Below are 26,457 nucleotides of genomic sequence, written 5' to 3' on the forward strand. Positions count from 1 at the left end.
AAGAGGTCTTCAATTATTTCAGAGAAAGGAAAAAGACAGAATATACAAAGGCAATTCTGACATAATGCAGACACTTAAAAACGATTGGCTGGGTAAGATTTAAATTTGTTGATAATTGTTTCAATTCTTCTCTCTTTATCCATACAAATTATACATATGACTAACAACAATGTTGCACTAAATCTGATGGATAATGTATGTCAAGACTACATTGTCATGCGTAGCAGTTATGTTTCATATATCAGGTCTAGTAGTTAGGTTTCAAAAAATAATTGCACTATTATCTGAACACAGCTCCAAGAAAATAGGATCTTCCCTGACTTTCATTGTTACAAACCTGCTGCCCATCAGAGAGCTCAATAATTATCTGCTGAATGACTGATGTACAAGTAATATAAAATTTCACCTTAGTCATGGAATAGACGGGTTTATATTAATTTTACATTTTCAGAACTACCTGTTTGAATTTGATGTAACCTGGACTTTTGTTTGAAAGTATACTGAACTCTGCTTTCAACTTAATGCTCAACACATACAATGCAACACCATTCAAAAACCAGTATTTTCTACTTCACAAATGAGACCATATTCACAGATTGTTTGAGGATGGAAGAACTCCTGTCTGAGGCATCTAGAAAATACAGATCTTCAGTGAACGTGACTGCTGGCCAGCACCCTCTTGAGAACCTGCTGCACGTGGCCCAAGTGAATTCTATAAAACCCAGGCCTCAGAAACACCTGATAAGATGAGCACAATAGTAAAGAGTTTGGGGCTCCCAGCAGGCCACAGTCATCTGTAGAACCTGTAGAATGTGTCTGTCAGGCCAGGGATTATGACAAAGATGAAGGTGAGAGGTACCTGCCAAAGTTACTTGGCACTGCTATTCTTATTCTGTGCAGACAAAGTACAGAGGGCATGATTCTCTAACCTGCTAGTAGCTTTTAGCACCTAAGAACCTTTACTAAAAACTAATCAAGACTGAAACTATGCATCTTTTATTTTCTAAGTTTTGATTCTTTTTCTTTAAAGAAACCTTGAATGTTACCATATAATTTTTATCCTAGATTTCATACTTGGACATAATTACATTTGTTTACAAATTGGCAGTTACTTCACATAATAAAAAACAGCTGCACTTTTCTAGAGTGTTATCTTTTTAATCTCTAAAATGTACTGATAAAGCCAATGTTAAGGTAACTTGGCAGTAAAATTAAATTTCTCCAAAGGCAAAAAGCACACAGCGCTAGGAAGAGTATGTATTTCACATACTTCCGAAGAGATAAAAACATACCTTATAAACTGAGAATAAATATTATTCAATATTAATAAAATATAAATGTTATGATTGAGTTAAGAATCAAGATAAACTGTTGAATGTTACCTCAAAATAGTTCATTATATTAACAAGATAATAAGGCAAGTTCAAAAGAAGCTCTCCGAATTGAAATTACTATACAGAGCAACCAAAACCTTTAGGTAAAATATTTCCTTATTAATTCCCTTAATAATCAACCTCCAGTTCATGGATAATTCAGATGGATCACCAGATGTCACTATTTCCACGGTATCCCTCCATTTCTCCAGTCTAAGCCTTTGGCACCCTGACCTGTGGATATTTCTAGCTCTAGTCCTCTCTTCCCTGTGTAGCCATTTTAAGAGAAGTAAAAAATCAAGTCCTCAGTAATTGGACTAGAGGAGATCCAAACCTGGCACACTTGGGCCCACCCCACTAAAAGACAAAGCAGTTCTTTGTTACAAATGGCAAAAAAACCCACACCTTAAAGTGCGTCTCTTACAGTTTGTTTTAAACCATAACTTCCACTCTTTCTTTCTCCTTGGAAAATTTTGTCAAACAAAGATTCCTGGGGTGCCTGGCTAGCTTGGTTGGTAAAACGGGCAACTCTGGATCTCAGGGTTGTGGGTTTGCGTGTCACATAGTATGTAGAGAAAACTTAAAAAAAAAAAAAAATTCCTTGTTCCAGAGAGATTCCTAGTCTGGAATTTACTGTCATCATGCTATGGTGTCACTTAATACGTTGCTCTCTCTTCTGTATATTCTATGAAATGCTTCCTGGAGCTACAGCCATGATATAATTCAGATTCAGTTCCTCGAGAAATATTTCACATGCTTTAACTGAGTAAAGAGCTTACAAAGTTGAAAGATTTTGATTCTCTTTCCTTTTCTTGCTACATAGAACAATTATCAAAGAAAAAAACCTCATCAGGCGCCTGGGTGGCTCCCGAGTTAAGCGTCTGCCTTTGGCTCAAGTCATGATCCCAGAGTCCTGGGATGGAGCCTCACATCGGGCTCTCTGCTCAGCTGGAAGCCTGTTTCTCCCTTTCCCACTCCCCCTGCTTGTATTCCCTCCCTCTCTCTCTTTCTCTCTCTCTCTCTGTCAAATAAATAAATAAAATCTTTTAAAAAAACAAAAACTCATCAGTTTCTTGATTACACTGATTTTAGGTAAGGAAATTTTCATTCAAGAAAACTTGATTCAACATGAGTTTCTTCATATTTATCAATTTTCATTCATAGCATTCTTCAAAGGTAAAAAACAAAATTTTGTGATGTCTGTGAACTTAAGAATTTCATCATACATTAGGTCGTCATTTAAACTAGTTATTATTACTACTAGTATTGCTGTTCAAACTATCCAAACTTAAGTCAGCATCAGCTCCTTCAAATTGGCTCCTGGGTCCTTTTGACCTGAAACTAGTAGCCTCTGTTACATGTCCTTTATTTTCCAATGTGAAAAAATGTCTAGGCTCTTAAAGTACGCTTCCTGCCCAGATTTGTAACCAATCACTTCTCCAAGGTCCTCTGGTATTCCTCTGAATGAAAATACACCACGTGGGCACTAGGGGATCTCACTGCTACTGGGCTGGTCCTTTGTTATATGCAATTTTTGCATATAGAACCAAGCAACACGTACTTTTGGGATAAAATGATAAAGTCATACTAATACTTCCAATTTAAATCATGACTACAGGGTGCAATATATTCTTGCCAGATTTAGAGCTCTATCAACTTTATCATATACCGTTTTGTCATGAAACCAAAACAAATCTCATTAGGACTGTCCAAGTTCCATGAAGCAGATAAAGGGATGACAGAAGGGGCTTACAGTCATTGAAAAAAACCTCCAAAAGGCTTTCATAGCAGATGATGATACAACTTGCTTGTATTCAGTAAAGAATCAGCCAGGTTTCCAAAGTCACCAATTGACAAGTGAAAAATGAACTCCTTCTAACAAAGTTTCAAAGTATGTGTTCAAATTCTCTGAGCTAGATGTATTTATGAATACATACAGTAACTGGTAGTTTTGAAAGATTAAGTGGCTTTTTAGTTACAATGCAGGAAAATCTATGCTTCCCCTAAGTTTGAGTTCACATGGAGAATAATCTGTACGGTTCATGCTGCCAGTGGCTTCATGCCCCACTACTCCCACTGAGGCTTACGACCTTGATTGGAAAGCTTGAGGATAAAGAGAAATGCTTCGATAATTTGCTAGTCCACCACATCCACTTCTTCTTTCACTACCATTCCCCAGCAGTAGCAGAAATAAATGAAACATGGGGTACAGTACATAAGAGGCCAAAAAGAATCTCTCAGTGTTGTCTGAGTAACTCTTTGGACATATCCACATCTTACACCCCAATATAGCTCATCTAGACTCATGTACACACAGAAGTTGAGCCAATAGTCATGCATACTCAGCACGGTCATATTGCTACTAACTTCCTCCAGGGCCATAGTGATCTGGATCTAGCAGTATATAAGAAATATGAAGACAAATAAAAGGCTCAATCTCATTCCCTCTCTAAATACCTGGTGCAGACAAAGCAGAATTTGTGTATGTCTAATGTCAAATATGGATCTGTAAAACAGGTGAGGCAGATGTTACAAGCAGATTCTCTTCCCAGTTGATTGCTATGACAACTGTATAGGAGCTGGTAAAGTCCATTTTCTTTCCTTTCTCCAAGAATATCCTCATTCCATCTAAATGATAAGTTTTGATTTGGAAAATACAATTTTTTTCTTCTTGTTCACAGGCATCCCAGGGCTATTCTTCTGGTCTCCTGGGTGCTTTCCCTGGGAGGTAAAATCTCACAAAGCACATCTTGTGGATTCCAATGAAAGAGGCCTCAGAGGGGTGCCTGGGTGGCTCAGTGGGTTAAAGCCTCTGCCTTCGGCTCAGGTCATGATCCCAGGGTCCTGGGATCGAGCCCCGCATCGGGCTCTCTGCTTGGCAGGGAGCCTGCTTCCTCCTCTCTTTCTCTCTCTGCCTGCCTCTCTCCCTACTTGTGATCTCTATCTGTCAAATAAATAAATAAAATCTTTAAAAAAAAAAAAAAAAGAAAGAAAGAAAGAGGCCTCAGAGACCCAAAGAAGAGAGCTAGAGTTGATAGTATGGATTCAGAGTCCCAGGTGTAACTCACACAAGCTGTCAGATCATGGGGAAAGAACTCTAAGTTTCCCTAAAGGGAAATGAGGAATGAGGAATGAGGTTACACCTGTATAACCAACCAAATACAGGATGCAAGCTCCTGATATAAGGGCTAAAACCAGGAAGGAGGTAAGGGACAGCCCAACAGAGAAGAAACCGGGTCAGAATCTCCATTCTTGCTACCAAATACAATGAACATCCTAAGTAATTTCAAGCATATATGTTCGTGTATGGGCCAAAATTAAATTTTATATTCTATATGCTAGTTTAAAAGTGCTTAGTAGCAAGTTTCTCACCTATACAGACCTATGCTGTTTCTAAGATAAACAAAACTTAAAAATTTAAACCTCAGTTTACTGAGTAACAGTAATCTGGTAACAATGATGTGAAAAGACTGAATTTACCTCCACGTACAAATCCATTAGTAGCTATTGCTGAAGTAGACAATCCCGTGATAGTTGTCACAACAGTGGCCATTATAATTACAACAACTGACAGACCTTTAGGGAAACAGAAAAGAGACTGAGAATATTTATATTTATTTCAACCTGCCTTATCTAGAACTGGTTAGTATACAAAGTTTACATTGTATTTAACAATTACCTTATTTTTATCCCATTTTAGAAAAATCTACTCAAAAATTTTTAAAAAGTAACATTAAGACAATACTCTGACACAACCAAGAAAACAGCTTAGAATAATGCCAATTGTTTGAATTTTATGAGGTTCACAGCCTAGATGAGCACATGGTTACTTTGCTTTTTCATTCTCAAATGAATCAAGTAGTATGTAACTTTGCTTACCTATTCCAGCTTGACCCACAATCCATGACAATCTAATGAAGAGCATAACACCCCAAATGTTTAACATGCAACGTACCTAGGTAAGAAAAGAAGACAAGTTCCAGATGAAGGCAAGTAATCAAAAATAATACATCAGTAAATGCCAAAAGGAGGACAACATCCATTTAAAACTATAGAAAGTCATTTAAAACTTCTTATCCTTCTCTTTGTAATACTTTTTTAAAAATTTAATGAGAGCTAAAATGTGAGCTAATTTAAGTGTAATATAACATCACAATGATCTGAAATAACAAAAGGTACTAAACAAGGTGTAAGAAATATTTTACCACTTCAACCCTAAAGAAATAGTTCCTATTCCTATTTATCCAAGCAACTAAGTTTAATTTTTGCTTATTTTTTAATAACATCCTTATTTCATTTCTTCAGAAGATTTAAGTATTATAAAGTACATCAAAACAAAATGCTAATTGTACACGCACCCTTTTTTTTAGTTTAAGTAATTTAAGTAATCTCTACACCCAGGGTGGGGCTCAGACCCCGAGATCAAGAGTTGTGTACTCCTTTGACTGAGCCAGCTAGGCACTCTTTACACATCTTTTAAAACTCTGAACTATTTGAGAGAGTTTCCCCAATTTATTTTTACTTTTGTGTATTATGCTTATACATAAAACACAGTCATCTAAAATACTAAAATCTAAGAACAGGCAAACAATATTACCTGAAGCTTCACATTTATTCTATTGATTAAGCAATGAAATTACTACTGGAACTGGGATTCTCCCTTTGCTTCTCCCCTAAATGTCAACATGACTCAAATTAAGTGCTCCCAGCGTCCCAATGGGAGGTCAGTTAGTCTACCATTCTCCTCCAGTCAGTTCCTTAGTACCTATTCCAACACAGAAAAACAGAAGTACATCTGGAACTTAATCATCTGAACCTATCTAATGAAGTAATCTCAACACTTAAGAAAATGATCTCTTTCATTCTGTTCCATGTTAATTTTCATACATTTCTCTTCAAAGAATAATGAGGAATATTTAGCTTTACTGCCTGCTCAGCTTTAATTCTGATGCTCCCATCAATTTAATAGTTTCATATTTAATTTCTGAAAAATTAAATTAAATTAAATTAATTTTTAAAAAATTAAATTAAAAAATTAAATTAAATTTAAAAGAGGTAATAAAATAAAATTTGGAGGAAATCAAGTATAATATGATTTTGTTAATACATATATCCTGTTTCCTTTACTGAACTTAATATCCACAAGAAAAGGAGGTACATATTATTAATTTGGTTTTCCATAACATTCACATAAAAAGAAAAAGAAGAGCTCTCTTAAGAAATGATGAGAACATCAGAAAGATTTTATACTAAACAGAAATGCTCTAAAATTCAACCTATAGGTACATACTAATACACCCTTGATCCAGCCAAACTTCACAACTCCTTTACTTTCCGCAGTGTACGTGACCACAGCATCTCTGGTTGGAGTACTTTCTTCCCCGTTGGCAAAGCCATCCTCAAAAGGTTCCTGGTTAGAAAAGGAAATGTGAATTATGCCTAATTATCTGAAGTTTAAAACCACCTGATGAAGACAAATATCACTAAATACATTTAATCGTATTTATGAGAATACCAGACTTCCAAGAATCAAGGATGTCTGTATACTTCACTTAAAAAATAAATGAATAATTAAGTGAAAGAAAACCTTAATAACTGGTGTTGAAAAAATGTAAATCTTATCATGACATTTTAATAATTTCAAAATTTTTTTTTAAAGATTTTATTTATTTATTTGACAGAGAGAGAGAGAGATCACAAGTAGGCAGAGAGGCAGGCAGAGAGAGAGGAGGAAGCAGGCTCCCTGCGGAGCAGAGAGCCCCATGCGGGGCTCGATCCCAGGACCCCGAGATCATGACCTGAGCCAAAGGCAGCGGCTTAATCCACTGAGCCACCCAGGCGCCCCAATAATTTCAAATTTTAATTACACTGTGGTATCTAGAGAAAAAATAAGTAAGTACAGGCTTAACTAGAAGTCAGTTCAAATCTGTCTCTTCACCACAACTTTATACTATCTGGTTGGCATCCCTCCCACAAATGTAATTTCAACATTAACAATTTAAAACTCCATCACCAATTAACAGTTCTCCCTCTGTAGTCCATTACAGCAGGATTCCCATGGATCACAAAATTCATTCCTAACTCCTGCCTTTACTCATTTTGTATCTGCATTCAGTCAGTCACTCAGTACTCATCATTTTTCTCCTCGTAATTTTTCTTAGATTCAGACATAAACTGATGTTAACGCTTCATATCTCACTGTATTTTTAGTTTTTTGCTCTCTCCATTCTCCTTCGCCTTTCACTCCCCCTGGTTCTCTCATACTCAATACACTCAAGAACCAGTAACACTGTGTTAAACAGGTCACGAGAGGTGAAGGGAGATACTGGGGCAGAGAAAATGTTTTATATCTAGAATTATGTCCCTGATACTATCACCATAGTTCTTCCTTACCCATATGTCAAGAGCCGGGAACAAAATACAGCTGTGTTTCCAACATCATTCTTTAAATACAAAAGCCAACTAAATCAATTATTATTTAAGCCTGAAAATTACCATGGAGATTTCCTACCATACTTTTTAAAAACCATTTCCAGTGGTGCATACCCTCCAGTGAATTCCCAATATAAATTTTTTAAAAAGATTTTATTTATTTGATAGAAAGAGACACAGTGAGAGAGGGAACAGAAGCAGGGGGGAGTAGGAGAGGGAGAGGGAGAAGGCGGCTTCCTGCCAAGCAAGGAGCCCGATAGGGCGGGGCTCGATCCTAGGACCATGGGATCACAACTCCAGCTGAAGGCAGATCTTTAACAATGAGCCACCCAGGTGCCCCAATTTTTTTTTTTTATTAGAAAGGAGGTATATCAAATTCTGTGTTACTGGAGAGAAAAATCTGTATCATAATCCAAACTTCCCCTTTTCCCTTGACCAGTATCTGTAAGCCAAGTAAACACATTTAATTCCATTTATAGTACTAACGCTATATGTAGCAACCTATATCAGTTTAGATTCCATATTTATACAGCTAAACATCTGCTAATTCTTAGATTTTTACGGCATAGAAGAAACGCTGAAAGTTAGATCCAATAATTTCTTTTAGTGTATTTTTTGAAAATTAATTCATCTAGGCTTTTTAATGACAAGAAAAAAATCGAATTTTCAGCTGATCCTCATGTTTGCATTGAAAGACACAGCAGTAACTTCAACTATGTGAAACACTTGGAAAACAAGTCATCCTAGGATCGTTAAGAACTTAAAGATGAATGTTAATGTTAACCACTCCTGAGAATTGACAGATTTTTAAAAACAGATTGCAAGGGACACAAATTATAGTAATTTCCTTGATAACACAGTTTCCTATTTTCTACTGTATCAATGATTACTGTACTATAAGAATACCCTAAGCTTATGGTATACAGAACTAACCACTCCCAATAACAAAAATTATCTGCTATACTTTATCCCAATGATCCCACCTTGCTATGCTTTTAACAGATTTATTGAGATTTAATTCACATAATCACACAACTCACCCAAATAATGTGCACAAGTAGATGATTCTTAGTATATTCATCAAGCTGTATAATTATCATAACCAATTTTAGAACATTTTCATCATCTCAAAAAGAAACTCAAGTCCATCACTAGTCACTCCCATTTCCCCTTTTCTCCTGCTCCTGGCAATCATTTATCAAGTTTCTGTCCCAATGGATTTGCTACTCTGACATGTCATATACATAGAATGGACTCATATAAGATGTGGCCTTTGTACATGCTTTCTTGCACCTAGCCTAACATTTTCAAGATTCATCCATGCTACAATGTGTTTCAGTACTTCGCTCCTTTTTATTGCCAAATAACAACCCATTGTAAGAATACATATATGTTTAACCATGCACCAACTGATGAACATGTGAATCTATTCTACATTCTGGTCACAATGAAATAGCCTCCTATGAACACTGGTGCACAAATTTTTGTGTGGACATATTTTCATTTATCATGGAAATATCCTTAGCTGTAGAATTGCTGGGTCTCATTTTTGAAATGACTACTCCTGGTCATCTTTTTTCTTCTTTTGTATCAGACTGCATAGTGTGACTCCTCATTTCAGAGTCAATTTATCTGTGTATTGTTATCCCTCTTCCTCACTTAGCATGTGTATAAACATGGAAATCAGTAACTGTATTGTCAGAAATATGTTTATGTAGGGGAAAATATGTGACCAGGGAACTGTGTGGTTCAATCACAGATCATTCCACTTTGGCTTTACTTCCACTGTTGCAGGTGCCCTATATGGTAGAACATCAATGATGATCCCAAATGGAAAGGGGCGGGGAGACTCCTCGTAAGCATTGATGACTCAATATTTCAATTATTAAAATAAAGCCAGAATAAAAGTTTTGCCTGTTTATTCAATTAACTTTAAAATATGGAGAAGTTCCTTGGTTTTCACTGTAGGATACGCAGCATTCTACATTTAATTTGTAAATGGAGACTTTAAAATATTATATAATCTTGGGGCGCCTGGGTGTCTCAAGTTGGTTAAGCCTCTGCCCTGGGCTCAGGTCATGATCCCAGGATCCTGAGATGGAGCCCTGCATCAGGCTCACTGCTCAGTGGGGAGTCTGCTTCTCTCTCTCTCTCAGCCTCTCTCCTGCTCATGTTTGCTCTCACTCTCAAATAAATAAATCTTTTTTTAAAAGTTTAAAATATTATATAATCTTCCAAATATTGTAAGAAAATATAATGTCTGTAATACACATGAAAAGATCTCTTCCTTCCCATCTCTATTAAAGATGCATATACATCATGGGCTATCTTTTTAAGGCTAAGTATCAATGCGGGTCTTTTTTTTTTTATAAAGATTTTATTTATTTGACAGAGATCACAAATAGCTAGAGAGGCGGGGCGGGGTGGGGGGGCAGGGGAGCAGGCTCCCTGCTGAGCAGAGAGGCTGACACAGGGCTGGATCCCAGGACCCTGGGACCATGACCTGAGCCGAAAGCAGAGGCTTTAACACACTGAGCCACCCAGGTACCCCAATGTTTGTCTTTTTTAACAATGCAAAAGCATGCAGGCATTATAAAATTTTTGCTGTGGGTGCTTATCAGAATTTCATCACAAAGTTGAAGATCTAGAGATAATTATGTAAGTTTCCACTATACTACAAACTGTATTCAAAAAATGAAGATTTTCCAGCACATATGAAAACAGTATTTTAAAATAAATACTAGTCCACACAAAATGAAAGTTTATCTTCCTCTCCATGTTCCAATAGCTCTATTTAAAAAACTATTTGTTATTAACCTCTAAAGTACAATTCAAAAATTATAATCAAGTGCTTATTACTTACATTTCAATCAACAGATTTATATGTAACAAAATTGGGTTAAATTTTATTAACTTCCTGCAAGAACAGGAAACCAAAGCATAATACACATACTGTGTTCCTTTAAATACATTAATTCAGGATAAATAGGGAAACGGTGTGGTATTTTGTCTACATACAAAAAAAATTGTTTAAAAACCTTATAATCCGGAAAATTTCACATTTACAATTATGAACTAAAATTATGCTCACACAAAGCTGCATAAATAACATCTTCAATCTACCTAACAAGTTTCAAAAAATGATCAGTTTGTGTTTTTACCTGTATTTCACATAATGAATAAAAGGTCAAAAATAACATGAGTGAGTTTTATTGGTAATGCTGTATTAAATGAGATGGACCAAATGAATCAAATTAATTTGGATTTATTTGGGAGGAAAAAATTTTTCCAAAAATAGCACAGTGATTCTGAGTCTACCAAGCAGGGACTAAGGATGGGGTATGAACAGAATGGGGAAGTGAGGAAGAGACCGAGAAAACATTTCTAAATGAAATAAAGAGATATACTAATAAATTCCAGCAGCCTTATTTTAGTTAGACATGCTGAATTTGAGGAGTCACGAGACAACTGAAGAGTTCTATCAGGCTATTAAAAATTTCATGACTGGAACTTAGGAGAGGGGCCAGGGATAAAGCGCAAGGGGGTGAAGCTATGAAACATAATGAAAAGAGAAATTTACAGAGAGAAAGCATGAAGAGTTGAACATTTTTCTGAGGATACAGAAAATACAAGAATAAGGAGGAGCCTGGGTGGCTCATTTGGTTAATCATCTGCCTTCTGCTCAGATCATGATCTCAGGGTCCTGGGATGGAGTCCCGCATCAAGCTCCCTGCTCAGCGGGGAGCCTGCTCATGCTCTCTCCCACATTCGTGTCTTAAATACATTTAAAAAAATTCTTTACAAAAAGAAAGAAAATACAGGAATAAAAAGGAACTCTGGTCTCCACAGCCATTATTTCTTTGCAGAGAGTAAAGAAAAAAAGTTTTTGCAGTATGGGTCATCTCTTCTCTCCTCTGTATATTCAAATTTCCACCTCAATTCCATCATTCTTTCTCCTTTAACCATGGTTAACTTTTTTTTTTTTTTAATATTTTATTTACTTGACAGAGAGAGATCACAAGTAGATAGAGAGGCAGGCAGAGAGAGAGAGAGAGAGAGGGAGAGGGAAGCAGGCTCCCTGCTGAGCAGAGAGCCCGATGCGGGACTCGATCCCAGGACCCTGAGATCATGGCCTGAGCCGAAGGCAGCGGCTTAACCCACTGAACCACCCAGGCGCCCCAACCATGGTTAACTTTTTACTGCACAATGACTCTCCCACACAAAAACACCATTACCATCAACAAATGCCCAACCAAATTTGCTCAACTATTATAGGACGTTACTGACTGCAAACCTGGTTTTACCCCACCACAACACCAAAATAGTTTTAAGACATCCCAAGACTTCTCTGCTGCCAAATTTAATGTACATCTTTCGGTCTCTGTCCCGCTGGGCTTATAAAATGGCATATGATACTGTTCACTACTCTCTCTTTCTTGAAACATCTTGAAATGCCACAAGATCACTTTCTCTGAGCCTCTTCTACCTAGCAGTTAAACAGGAACACTTGGTCCCAGAGCCATTTCCTTTGCTCTGTATTTTCTCTCTACAATCAATCTTACTATCTGTAACTTATAGCCTTAAATACTATCTATATGTTAAATAATAAGAGATGGCTCCTGTTCATTTGCAGATCAGAACCACCTTTTGAGTGTGAGTCCTGAGTGCGAATTCTAATGTTGCCACTTGGATTTTTTTTTTTTCCTATTCTAATTCTTCCCAAATGAGAAAAAGAAATTGTCAGTGTGTTATACACAGCAATTTTCCTCTAAGTGAAAAGAAGGAAATGATTTCTCTTTCTTGGATCAGTTGTGATGAATACTTAACTATCAAAAAAAGACTGTGACGAGAAAAACAATAAGGGCTTAATAATTAAAATCCTTTATAACATAAACATATGTTAGATTCTTCAACGGAGGTCTTAAAAACTGTTATGAAGTTTGTTCTGCTTCCATATCCAACAACTAAACTTGTCTTTTAATTCACCCATTTAAATTATCTTTTACATATCAAATGTCATATTTCAATTCTGACCAAAGAGAAGACACTACCTGTAATACATTGACTGAGTTTCCTCACTTTTCAGTAAAAAAGAGAGAAAAAGAAAAATCTCATGAAATCAAGCTATTGTTTCTTCCCCAGCAGAAGAATTCTCTTCAGATTCTTAGAGACAACATATGATGAAACCAGATTTTTCCAAACACTGGACAAAAATCAAGCTTTAGGAATAAAATACTTAACCAAATTTTTTAAGAACTACCATTGAAAACTTTATTACTGCTTTAAACTAGCTCTGTAACCTGGAGTGCAAAGTTGTCATCTGCGTACAGCCTTCTCAGTCCTCAGATACGCACATCAATGCGCTTCTCGATGTTAAATGCTTTAGTTCACATTACATTAAAATGTCAGTGATTTCTCTTTCTTTGGACATCCCAGTCACTAAATCCAAAGAATTTTCATTTCTGGAACAAAATGGAACAAGGAGGTCTTTACAACTACACTGACAAGGATGTTAATAGTCACAGAAGAGGACTGTGCAGTGAGTTCTGACCATGTTTTTTTGCATAGTAAGTTGAAAAAGTGTTTATTGTTGGGCAGAGAAACATCAAGACTGTAGTGCAACCTCTGAATACAGTTAAATACTAATAAAACACATTTCTACCAGTGTTTCGTTTTGTTTTGTTTTTACCAATCTATTCATTTCAATAGGAATTTAATTTTTATAGTTAAACTGGTAAACACCTGGTAAAAGTGTCTTTGCTCAACAATTTCAGGTCACAATGGGCAAAAGATAATGTTTGCTATTTTATTTTGTTTTTTTCATATTTTATTTTAAAGATTTTATTTCTTTATCTGACAGAGAGAGACAGATCACAAGTAGGCAGAGAAGCAGGCAGAGAGAGGGGTAAGCAGGCTCTCCGCCAAGCAGAGAGCCTGATGCAGGGCTTGATTCCAGTACCCTGAGATCATGACCTGAGCTGAAGGCAGAGGCTTAACTCACTGAGCCACCCAGGTGCCCCTGTTTTATTCATATTTTAAAGAACTAAGCAAAGCTACAACAAATGTCTCTTGAGGCCTAAAGCTGCCACAATACTATTTCCAGGAAGACTTAAGGATGCTCAGATATGGACACACTACAAAAGAGAAATGTTCTAATCCCTTAACTGTATTTAATATATTAAAAAATCCAAAGTACCATTTAACATTCTTCTGTTATTTGAAGACTCTACAAAAAGCCACTTCTGGCATAAATCACAATCACATCCTTCTACTCATTCATATAACAAATATCCATTCATCAATTTTATCAATCACCCTAATATAGGTACCTTCCAGCCCTCCTAGACTTGTTATTTTTATACTAGAGGCTAGAGATAAAAGGCAAGTTGTCTACCTTAAATGTGGGGCATTTTCCACTATATCAAAGTAGTCGCTAGTAAATTAAATGCTTAATTCATTCAAAAAAAGTTAGGGTTCTTTTCAATAATACCTTATCTCAAGTCACTGCCTTTCTGTGACAGTAACTCTCCCAAACTATAAAACGGAGATAATAGTCCCTGCCCAGCAGTACCATCCCCTTGCAGTCTTGGGGCTCTTTAAATAATGATCAGTTTCTGGTAATGCAGCCTCAAGAAGCAGGTGACATTTCTGGCTTGATGCTATAAAGCCAGCTGATACAACTAGACTTGTAACCTAGAAATCTAAATTTAAATGCGAGTGCCACGTTAGAAACTGTGACATTATGACTCACCTATAGTTATGCAATTCAAAAAAATTAGAAAACTTAATCTTAGGTGTCCTGCTTTTTCAATGCATGACCACTTTTCAACAAGAACAAGATTACACACTCAGTTGATCCTAGCAGAGCCAGGACAGCAGTTTCCCTAGGACTCCACAATTTCTCCAGGCAATGATGTTCCCGTGGCACCTGTTGAGAAGCTCTAACCTATCCCAGCACGGGAAGACTAAAGCCTGTGCTAGTGAGCATCACTTAACTGCTCTTGCAACTAGAGATCCTCTTCCTTTTGTCTGCCTACTGCCTCCCTGAAATATATACTGCATTAAATCTTGATCATGTTGTATGGACCCATTGTGAGTCTATGTTTCTGTGTGAAGGTCTGTTTATTTACAGGAACAAAATTTGCTTTTGGCATCACCTTTGCAACTACAAAGTGGTTCTGACACTAGTATGTTAATTTACACAGTTAATGTGAGGATCACATAAGGTATTCTTTTACAAAAAAACAAACAAAAAACCCAAGGCTGATTATTCACTGAAGATAAAGCTGCAAATAAAAAACTAGATTATGAGATAGTTTTAGTTTTTCAGTAAGATAAGTCTATATGTATTAACTAATCATTTTCTTGCTGCCACAAAATAGGAGTCAAAAATAGGAGTCAAAAATTCATTTACCCTGCCAAATGTTATCTTGCTTTCTAGCATTTTAACCTATGAAATAAAATTTGGATCTCAATCACAACTGACCTTCTTACGCAGTAAATCCCTTCCCAAATAATCCAAAGTGACAGGAAAAAACCAACACAAACACGAAAAGAATGTAGAGGCAGGGGTGGGGTGTCGATACACAGCTATGAAGTTTTAATGCATTTAACAATTACTTATTCAGAAGAAGGTGCTAGGTACAGTGTAGTAGCTATAGTAAAGAATACAGAAATTTAAAAATATGCAAAAACGTTTACCCTTAAATTGTGCAATTCCCAATTTTGCTTGCAGATGACACCATTTAAATGTTAAAAAATTCTGCTAATTACAACCATCAAAAATGTCACAACTCGGGGCGCCTGGGTGGCTCAGTGGGTTAAAGCCTCTGCCTTTGGCTCAGGTCATGATCCCAGGCTTCTGGGATCGAGCCCCGCGTCGGGCTCTCTGCTCTGCGGACAGCCTGTTTCCTCCTCTCTCTCTCTGCCTGCCTCTTTGCCTACTTGTGATCTCTGTCTGTCAAATAAATAAATAAAATCTTAAAAAAAAAAAAGTCACAACTCCAACATTAAAGGAGATCTCACATAAATAAGACTAAAACAGTAATTCCTTCCAAAAGTTTTAAATTCTCTCCTGTATTAATGCTTGCACTGAAAGAAAAACAAGGCAGAAAAGCTTCTTTAGCAGTGTCCTAAGCTGCCTTAGTACACTTAGTTCCCTTTATTTCCCTATGTTTCTGAGCAATCCCCTTACTACTTCCTCTAAGCACATGACATTTGGAAAATATAACAGAGATAATGGTTTCTTCCCAATTACTTTCAAAGAGTTCAATTCTGGATGAGAAATGGTTTGTGGGTTAAGAAATAGTCTGATTTTTTCTTTCATATTGGGGGGTGAGGGGAACCCTGGCACTGAATCTGACCCAATCAATTCAAGTCTACAATCATATACACCAGAATTTTCCTACTAACCGAGCCAGATACAATGAAACAGTTTTTCCTGCTTTCAATAAATAGAAGTTTCTTATAAAATGTAAGTTGTGTATAATCTAGGTCTGTTTACTCATTACCTTTGGGATAAACTAAGAATTCTTAATATATGAGACCTTCAATATCTAACTGACTTATTTAATTTATTAGATTTTTTATTTGTTTACTTGAGAGAGAGAGAGGGAGAGGGCATGTATTCACAAGCAAGGGGAGCTGGAGAGGGAGGAGCAGGTTCCCTGCTGAGCAAGGGAGCCTGATCTGGTTGGATCCCAGAACTCTGGGATCATGACCTGAACTGAAGGCAGATGCTTAACAGACTGAGCCACACCGTGTCCCGTCTGGCTTACTTTAGTAACAGCCACCATTTACCAAAAACCTACTGTGTGTCAGATATTTCCCTAAATGTTTACATGTCCCATTTCCCTAATTTGGCACATCTTTGAGAGGCAGGTACAATCTTCACTTAAAAAAAATGAGGAAACAGTCTTTTGAGAAGTTAACACATCCCAAACCAAACAGCTATTAATGTGTTGGTGCAGAGACTCTTCTAAATGGTAGAAGTCCACATATTACAGTGAACCAGTTAAAGTATTTTGGGCAAGGGGACAAAGACAAATCACCCAACTCTGGAAAGTGATCTGCTCAAACTTCACAATTCCCCAGTCATTCTCACTGTTCAACCCTGTTTCATCTTCCCCTCCTTCCTCTGCTTCCAAATCTAAAGACACTTTTGACATCATCCTCCTAACAAAGACAGAAACTCTGCACTGGATGGCACCACAGGCGATTATTTCTAAATCTGTTTGTGCCTTGTAGAAATTCTCCCAGGATCTACAGTATCTACAAAACTCTTTGCCCTACAAGATTCTTACTGAGGGCTGCACTGGACCACCTATGGAGGAGAAAGAATGGCCAGCATCTACATATAATCTATCTGGGACGGCATATCAAATGTTTAAATATGAAATTATGTACCAGATGGAGCTGTGTGTGTGTGTGTTACTTAACTTTGGAAGTGTATTTGGAGGCTGTTATGGTATGGAAGGTAGGTAAAATAGGCCTGTCATTCAGTTTCTACATTGTCTAGGACTTTCTTTTTCCACTTAGAAACCTCATTGCCTGTTCCTGCTAGCAACTCCATTCAACCCAATGTTCCGGGTCATACAAGTTTCTTTCATCTGGTTTATCTTTACCACTGTAACCTCTTGACCCCTGGACCCACCTACACATCCATGTTTTGTTACAACTCACAGTAAGATTTGACACAATTGAAGAAAAGGTAAATATTAGTCAGTTTTAGAAGTTACTGTGTTTTTCCAGTCACAGACCACTTTCCTATTTCTATTAATTTTGCTTGAAAATTTTGTACATGCCTTATTCACCCTCAAACTTCTGTCCTTGAAGTGAGAAAATTATCAACAAGGTTCTAACTAAAACATTTACTCTGATATAATACTGCTTCACTGCTGAAATACTGGTTTAACTGTACTTTCTCCTGGGGAACATTCTGCTTGTTGCTCCCCAGGTCTGTAACACACTTTTAAGATGAATTTGTCCCTCACATCCTCTAGGTCTTAGATTAATTGGAGCCTCCTCCTTTCTAGGCTGCCCAACATACCGTTTCTTCTCATCAGTGCCCCTTGTACTGTCTTCATAGCACAGATAATACTCTGTGATTGTCTTTTTTATTTACTCAGCTCCTGTCATCTATGCATCCACCTCCACTCCTTCAGAATGTATTAAAATGGAGCATCCATCCACAAGGGCACAGACCTTTCCTGTGATTTTACTCAAAGACAAAGCAGATGAACATTGAGTCTTTACAGGCCATCTCTACTTTCCAAATAATGTCGTGAAATGGTAAAAGTAAAATTCAAAGTGTCTCTGAGTCAGTTTTAGGTTATAATTCCAGCTCTACTACTCAGTATCTATGTAAACTCTGGCAAGTTATTTAACCCCTCGGGCTGTCAGCGTCCACATCTGTAAAATGGCGATAATAATGCCAATTTCATACCGTTTGAGAAGATGAAGTGAAAAAAACATGATGACTAAAAGAACACAAAAACTCTCATACACTGCTGGTGGTACCCTAAATTGGTAAACAACTTTGGAAAAGAAAACTGGGCATTATCTTTTCAAATTCAAAACATGCATGATGTTCAACCCAGCAATTCTACAGTAAGGTATAGCCCTATAGATATAAAATACTTATATGAGGGACACCTGTAAAAAATGCTCATATCAGCACTGTTTAACTGCCAAATTTATATTCAGCAAATTATGTAGTAATTGCCAAAACAAGTAATAATCCAAACATCTGTAACTGCAGAATAAATAAATTGTAGCATTTCATACAGTGGAAGATGGGTAACATTAAAAATGAATGAAATATAAATACAACCATAGCAGTGAACTAAAGATAACAGATAAAAATATACTGCATAATTCTACTTATATGAAGTTATAAAGCAGGCACAGCTAGACTAAGAGTCTTCAGGAATACATACGGATGATAAAAGGCATTTAAAAAAAAAAATCAAAACCAAGTTCCAAGGAAACCAAGTTCCAAGGAAATAATCACCATTAAGTCAGAACGTACTTTCCGTGGGGAAAGGAGGACTTGAAAGGGGTTCACGGAGGGCGTCTGGGGTACCAGTGATGTTCTATCTCTTTATCTGGGTGATGACTGCATAGGTGTTCACTTTATTAAGTCATACATTTATGCTTTGTGTTTTTCTCTGTTATAACCCACAATTTTTAAAAAATGACTTAAAAGATTTAACAAGAACATGTTTTAAGTGCTTGGTGCATTGCCTGACATTAATAAGTAATTACTCAGTGGCGCCTGGGTGGCTCAGTGGATTAAGCCTCTGCCTTCGGATCAGGTCATGATCCCAGGGTCCTGGGATCGAGCCCCGCATCAGGCTCTCTGCTCTGCAGGGAGCCTGCTTCCTCCTCTCTCCCTGCCTGCCTCTCTGCCTACTTGTGATTTCTCTCTGTCAAATAAATAAAATATTAAAAAAAGTAATTACTCAATACGTTTTAGCTATTATTGTAAACAACTAATAAGCAATCTATTACTGCACTGTCCATGTTGTGCACTTAAATAACCAGATGTTGAACAAACATGTGAAAGTAAATACCACAAAACAGCATTAATCTAGACTCTACTACACAGCTTCTTATAAACCGATATTAGCAGGCTTAAAATTACCCCTGGAAGAAAAAAATAAAAAAACAATGACTATTACATACAAACAGGATCACCATTCTGCCTGGTGGTAAATAAGACACAGTGCAAATATCACAGCTTTGATGGTTAAGGATCAAACTGCTAAAAAGTTTTGCAACTTACCTGGTACTGAAAAATGTGCTTACTAAGTTACATAACTTCCGCTCTTCACTATTTCCCTTAGTGACAAATGATAAGCACTTTATTTCAACTAGGGTTAATGTCAGGAAGCACCGTCTGAGAAGAGAAGCAAACTTCTGGGCCCAGCTTTATTTACGCCAATCAAATCATCATTAATGACAGGCAGAGGAGTGAAAATCTTTATTTCAGGACACTATTAATAAATAAGAATTATTCTTTGTTTATAAGCAGCTTATTATTGATTTAAATAAACCCAAAATTACATCTAAAAAACATTAAAATTCACCAAAAAATGCAATTTAAATCCTAAAAACAAACTTTTGAACTAAGGTATTAATAAAGACACTTTAAAGATGAAAATCTCTCATATAATTTAAAAGCCATCCGTTTACTACTAAGATAGGATAAAGTATTAAATTAACATCCTAAAACATAGCCAAAACCAAAATGGATGTATGCATGTGCACATTTAGATACCAAAGTGGCTGGGTTTATTCCAATAATATTTTCATCAAGTACTAGCCAATTTTATCATCCCAAAGCTACCAACATTTCCTATCCGTGCTGTCGGTGATTGGTGTATTCAGTGTAATGCTCCCCATACAGACTACTCTCTCAAAACAAAGTATTGTTTTACAGGAATCCAATCTGCTCTGGTTAACAATGGTCTATTAATATCCAGTGGCATTAATGCAAAGCTCAAAACTCAAGTGCCACAGATAAAAGTGGATGGTGTGACCATGTGACTTTACAATAAACCAAGTCAGAACTGCTGATTACAGTCAAAGAATTCAGTACTCTACCTAGCCCATCATGTTCTTTACTAGCCATTCAAGACTGAGTTACAACACTGTGCATTAAAAACAGCATAATGCATGCAAGATTTCAAATCCCACACAACTTGCTAACTTCAACAAATAATTTGAACCTAACTCAAATTACCAGAAATCTTACAGCTCCCACTATCAATTAATAATATGACTCTGTGATCTACATTTCAAATTGTTTTACTTTTAAAACAAGAAGGTCCAAAAGTTAACAAAGATAAAAATACATGAACAGTGGCATCATAAGTGGGGAAAATATTGGAAAAGCAATATAGAGAACCATGTGACAACAAAAACTATAGCTAGGCCATGGCATGCACTTGGTATTTCATGTACTTCTCACTATGAATTATCGTCTTTCTCATTTTCTATAGCAGGAAACCAAGGACCAAAGGGGGGGAAGTCCTTTCTCTGAGGGTCACACAAGTATTAAGTGGAAAGATTTAAATCTTAAAGGCCAAGATTTAAATCCCTGACTGACAGCTCAACTACACATGCAGGTTAAAGAACCTGGGGCAGATGGAAAAAACAAACAAACAAACAAACATCAGAAAGGAAATGCTCCTGATAGAGGCAGCTGCAATGGATGAGATCCCTCAATATGATGCCTTTTTTAATTGAGACCATTCCCCCAAACGTGTGTAACTCAAATGGATGGAAGCCTAAGTAACTAGAAACATCGGAGAAGACAGTCCAAAGCCAAGACAGGAATTGAGATTTAAGTGGCAATCTCCAGAGAAAAAAATGGAATGATGTCAAGGGTAAGCCCCAAATCTTGGCTAACCATTAAATTACACAGGTATAAGGAAGACCTCCCCACCCCAAGGAGGCAGGCTAAAAAAAGCAGCAGCTAAAAACCAGAAAACAGAACGGTTATATCAGCTACCACAGAGCTGGAAAACAGGAACCAGTTTGCAGTCTGAACCCAGGCAGTCAAATACCTGATGGAACAAAAAACAATAATCCTTAAAAGAAAATAAAACCACCACCACCACCAGAAGGCACTATAATGTATTACCTCCATGTTCAATTTTCACTTCTAAGTATTAATAAATAGGGAACTATAACTCGTAATTAGGAAAAAAAAAACCATTAGAGATTAATGCTAAGTAGGTCCAGATGTTGGATTTAGTTGATAAAGACTTCAAAACAGGGGCACCTGGGTTGCTCAGTTGGTTGAACGTCCGACTCTTGATTTCGGCTCAGGTCATGATCTCAGAGTTTTGGGACTGAGCCTAGTATCAGGTTCCCCACTCTGTGGGGAGACTGCCTGAGATTCTCCCTCTCTCTCTGCCCCGGCCCCCCTGTCACTTGTGCTCTCTTTCTCTCAAATAAATAAATCTTAAGAAAAAAAAAAAAAAAGACCTCAAAACAGCTATAATAATATGTTAAAAAAAACTAAAGGTGAATATGATTATCAATTAATGAAAAGGGTATCTCTACAGAGAAACAGAAGCTATATTTTAAAAATTACAAATTCTAGACCTGCAAATCACAAAACTTGATGAAAAGTTCATGAGATGGACTCAACAGCAGAAGGTAAATGGCAGGAGGAAGCAGTGAAAAGCATTAACTTACAGAAGAAGAAATTTAAAAAATTGAAAAACAGATACACACACACACACATACACACAAACAGCCCCTATATACAAATGCTGAAAGCCACAAGTAAAGAGAAAATGACATGGTTAATGGCCTTATCAGAAACAATAGCGGTGAGAAGACAGTAGAGGTGCATACTCAAAGGGCTGAAAGAAAACCCTGTCAACCAAGAAGACCACATCTAGCAAAATTATCTTTCAAAAGTAAAGTGAAATAAAGACATTTTCCCATTAACAAAAATAATTTTGTTACCAGTTGACCTCCTTTACACCAAGTACTGAAGGAAAGAAAGGACTACCAGCACCATGATCTACAAGAAATAAAAATGAATGGAAATAAGTGAATATAAAATACCATACATCTATTTTTATTTTCTTCTCTTTTTTAAAGCCATATGGTTGTTGAAAGAAAAATGTACAACACTGTACTGGGGTTTCTAATTTATGACAACCAGAGCACTAAGAAAAGGATCGTTTTAAAGTTCCTACATTTTAGCTGAAGAAATTCAGTATTATCTCTAAGTAGAGTAACCACTGAAATAATAATAATACAAAGAAACATATCACTGGAAAGTCAAGAGAAGAATTAAAATGGAATACTAAAAAATATCTGATTAGCACAAAAATTGTCAGGAAAAGAGGATTAGGGAATCACAAAACAAATCACAAAACAAATAAGGAAATGGTGAACAAGTATCAAAAACACCAAAGCCTATTACAACCAAACTGCAATAGAGGTAAATGGAGACTAAGTAAGTCAGCAGAAAATGCAAGTTATGGTTATATACATCATATATAACCATATTATATGTTACATGTATGTAACCATATATGGTTACATACATGTATGGGAGTATTACCCACTCACTTAAAAGAGCAGATTACCGTGGGTGACAGAAAACTTTTATTAGTTTTTTTATTAGTTACTTACTAATGATTATTTATTTATTGCTAGGTCAAATAAAAAAACAGTAGTTTTAAAATGCACACAGAAACACAAAAATTTTATAAACTTTCCCTATATTCCAAAGTTTCTGTATTTTCTTTTCATAATAAAATAATAACAAACATTTTAAATAAAGTACAAAATGAAACATCTGGAGTACATTTTTAAAGTGTTAGTTTTAAAAAGGATTACTCCTCAGCCCTTAAAATTCGATACTCTAGGATGCCTTGAGACTGAAATTTCTTCAAATTGTGTAATTTGTTGACTCTTTTTTTAATATTTTATTTATTTGACAGAGAGAGATCACAAGTAGACAGAGAGGCAGGCAGAGAGAGAGAGAGGGAAGCAGGCTTGCCACTGAGCCACCCAGGCGCCCCTGTTGACTCTCTTTTGTATTAAAATTTAAAACACTGTTTAAAAAAAATTAAAAAATAAAATAAAACACTGTTGTAAATGTGTGCCTGCACTATGCTGGATGGAGATGCTACAATAACCAAAACTTAGGTGGTGTTTTTTGCATCCATTCTAAATGGCTACTCTAGAGTGCTATTTACTGAGAACTTTGTTTCTGCTTTTCATGATTTTCTTATCTTTCGTCTCTATGACATGCTGGCTATCTCTGGCTCCACCTCTGCCATGCTCATTTTTCCTTCTAACTTACTTTGTGCCATATTTGTTATAACTGTGCATAAAGTATAACTATACAGTCCACAAGTATAGGTGGGGTGAAACCCTCTACTGTGAAAGCCTTTATGTTACTGCTGTTGCTTTGTTTAATTAAGAGATCAGCCTTTTTTCAGGACAGCAAATTTTCCAAATAATTGGGACTGCAACAAGCGAGGCAGTTTAGTAATTTCTCCAAACGCACAAATTTACTAATTTGCCTATTATTATTTCTAGAAATTTACAGATAATTCAGTGCTACAAGTAATTTATCATAAAGCTTCACTTCTAAAACAATAGGGCTTGGGCATTTATGTCTGCAACCATTAGGTTCTACAAAAGAGAGATACAAGGCACAAGGGTAGGTTAGTCACCTCAGCATTTGACAAGTGATTTCAGCTCAGGTCATGATCTCAGGGTCATGGGTTCCAGCACCACGTTGGGCTCCCCACTCAGTGTGGAGTCTGCCTGTCTCTCTCCCTCTGCTCTTCCTCTCACTCACGTCTCTCTCTCTCTCTCCGTCTCAAATAAAGTCTTTAAAAAAAAAAAAAAAAGGAGGGAGCAGCACCTCTCTCTGGAATAAGTCTAACTATTCTACATGAACTCTTCAGGATTCAGATTTATCCATTAGTACTTTTAATATGTCTGATTTCCCTACAGGATTTTAATAGGCCACTGAATAAACAACATACACCTTTGTCCTAATACCTTGCATGTGAGCTATCCATTAACACACCCAGGTTTAAAAACAGCCATCTGTCACTTACTGGCTATGAGACTTGAGCAAATTGTTATAAGCCTCTGAATTTATCTATAATTTACCTGGTTTGGAAGTCTATCATACCCAGACTCTAGGAAGCTCCTGAAACATGGCAGATCTCCAATAATTGGTAACTTAATGTAATTCAGTATAGAGTTACTGAAAGGTTTAAGTCAGATCTTTGAGAGTTACCACTTATCCATATAAGGGTATTCCAAAGTTGAGTATCACCACATCAAAAAATTAACAAATGTACTACTGTTATAGACAACCAAAGTGTAAGACTCTCAACATGCTTTGGGACTCTGGTTCTCAAACCCAGCTCTCTGGGAATCACCAGGAAAGCTTATTAAAAACTACATATATATTCTGTGGTAAAGAGGAGTCTGTAGTTTTTGTCCAGGTGATTCTTTTAAAAATTTTGAAATCACTAGTTCATAAAAAAAGATAAGGAGAGAAAGACCCAGTTTCAGAAAGATTCAGCCTAAGTATTAGTTGTATGGCTGTAGGCAAACCACAACCTTGTAAAATCATATTGCTACTCCAAGACCCTCTTAAAACCTACTTCCTCCGAAGATAGATTTGAAGATCAAATACAGACATATAAGTTAAAATGCTTTGGATACTTCAACCGTTTGTACAATATTAAGAAATTCTTCATAGCCTTTCCAATTAAAGACCCAGATTTCCATTCTCAGATGGAAATAGGTACATTCCACTGATCCAGCAAACACTTCATGGATGGAGTAATATGTTTAAACACCTTTATGTAAGGAAGGATGCCACGCAACACTACAAGAAAATTTGACTTTAATAATTTTAAACTAGGGGTGACTATTTAATGTGGAAGAAAGGAGGTACAAAAAGAGGGGAAAACATCCCTTTAAATATCACTTTCCTTGACAGCACTAACTGATCTTTCTGTAATGATAAAAATGTTCCAGCTCTCCAATGGTCCAATATGGTAGCAATAGCTCCATGTGGGTATTTGAGCACTTAAAATGTGGCTCCAATAATTGAAAACTTGAATTTTTAACTTAAATTTAGACTTAGTTTCACAGCCATATATAACTACTGGTTATTGTATCATAAAGCACAGCCCTAGAATATTTAAAAATGTAGGTCTTTTGAGAGATGTGTATGGATAGGGAAAGGCAGAGGAAACAAACAAAAACTAAGATTCCATTTATAACAAACTTTCTTAGGGGTACCTGGCTCCCTCAATGGGTAGAACATGAGACTCTTAATCAGCGGTTGTAAGCTGGAGCCCCATGCTGGGTGCAGAGATAACTTAAAAGTAAAATCTTAAAAAAAAAAAAAAAAAAAAAAAAAAAAGAAAAGAAATTTCTCCTTATGTAATTTTTTTGAAGATTTTCCAACGAGAAAAAGATACATTCATATAATAAAATGGACGAGTCCAAATCTTTTCTACCTTATCTTCAATGAGCTAAAAAACAACTGTCATGGGTATTTTAAAAAGAAAATAATCAAAAAGTAACAAAAATGGATACAGTATTAAACTATATCATACTGGAATTAGCACCAATTAAGAATCAGAATATTTGCTCCAAGTTCCAACCCTGACTCAGGCAAATCACAAGTCCTATAATTTTGGACAGGTTACTGAGCTTTTCTGCTGCTGCTTTTTTTCCCCCCAAGATTTTATTTATTTATTTGAGAGAGAGAGAGAGCGAGCGCACAAGCAGGGGGAGAGGCAAAGAGAGAGGGAAAAGAAGATGCCCTGCCCACACTGAGTAGGGAGCCCAACATATTGGCTAGATCCCAGAACCCTGGGATCATGATCCAGGGCAAAGGCATACATTTACATTTAACCATCTGAGCCATTCAGACACCTCTGAGCTCTTCTGCTTCTTAAACTCCAAATGTGAGTTATCAGGGTAATCTGTCTAAATAACAAATACAGGATATGTCAAAGAGTTTTTCTTTTGTAGTCCATTGATTTACAAAGAAGGAGTTCCATTACTGAAAATGTACTGATTGAGGGTCTGCTACCTTAGGCCTATATACAAGGTACTAGGGACACATAATGGT

The 26,457-nt window shown here is 36.5% G+C and overlaps 1 protein-coding gene across 2 annotated transcripts in view; it reads right to left on the reverse strand.

Annotated features, from left to right (window-relative positions):
• SLC12A2 (solute carrier family 12 member 2) overlaps positions 1 to 26,457 on the reverse strand; it is a 108,669-nt gene that overhangs the window by 72,944 nt on the left and 9,268 nt on the right. For both annotated transcript variants that reach the window (XM_045999902.1, XM_045999901.1), the window contains exons 2-4: positions 6,664 to 6,783; positions 5,253 to 5,328; positions 4,854 to 4,949 (exon numbers count right to left, since the gene is read on the reverse strand). In XM_045999902.1, the coding sequence (XP_045855858.1) occupies positions 4,854 to 4,949; positions 5,253 to 5,328; positions 6,664 to 6,783 (292 nt within the window). The remainder of the gene's footprint in view (positions 1 to 4,853; positions 4,950 to 5,252; positions 5,329 to 6,663; positions 6,784 to 26,457) is intronic.

This window comes from Meles meles, chromosome 3 (genome assembly GCF_922984935.1).
Source record: "Meles meles chromosome 3, mMelMel3.1 paternal haplotype, whole genome shotgun sequence".
NCBI lineage: Eukaryota > Metazoa > Chordata > Mammalia > Carnivora > Mustelidae > Meles > Meles meles.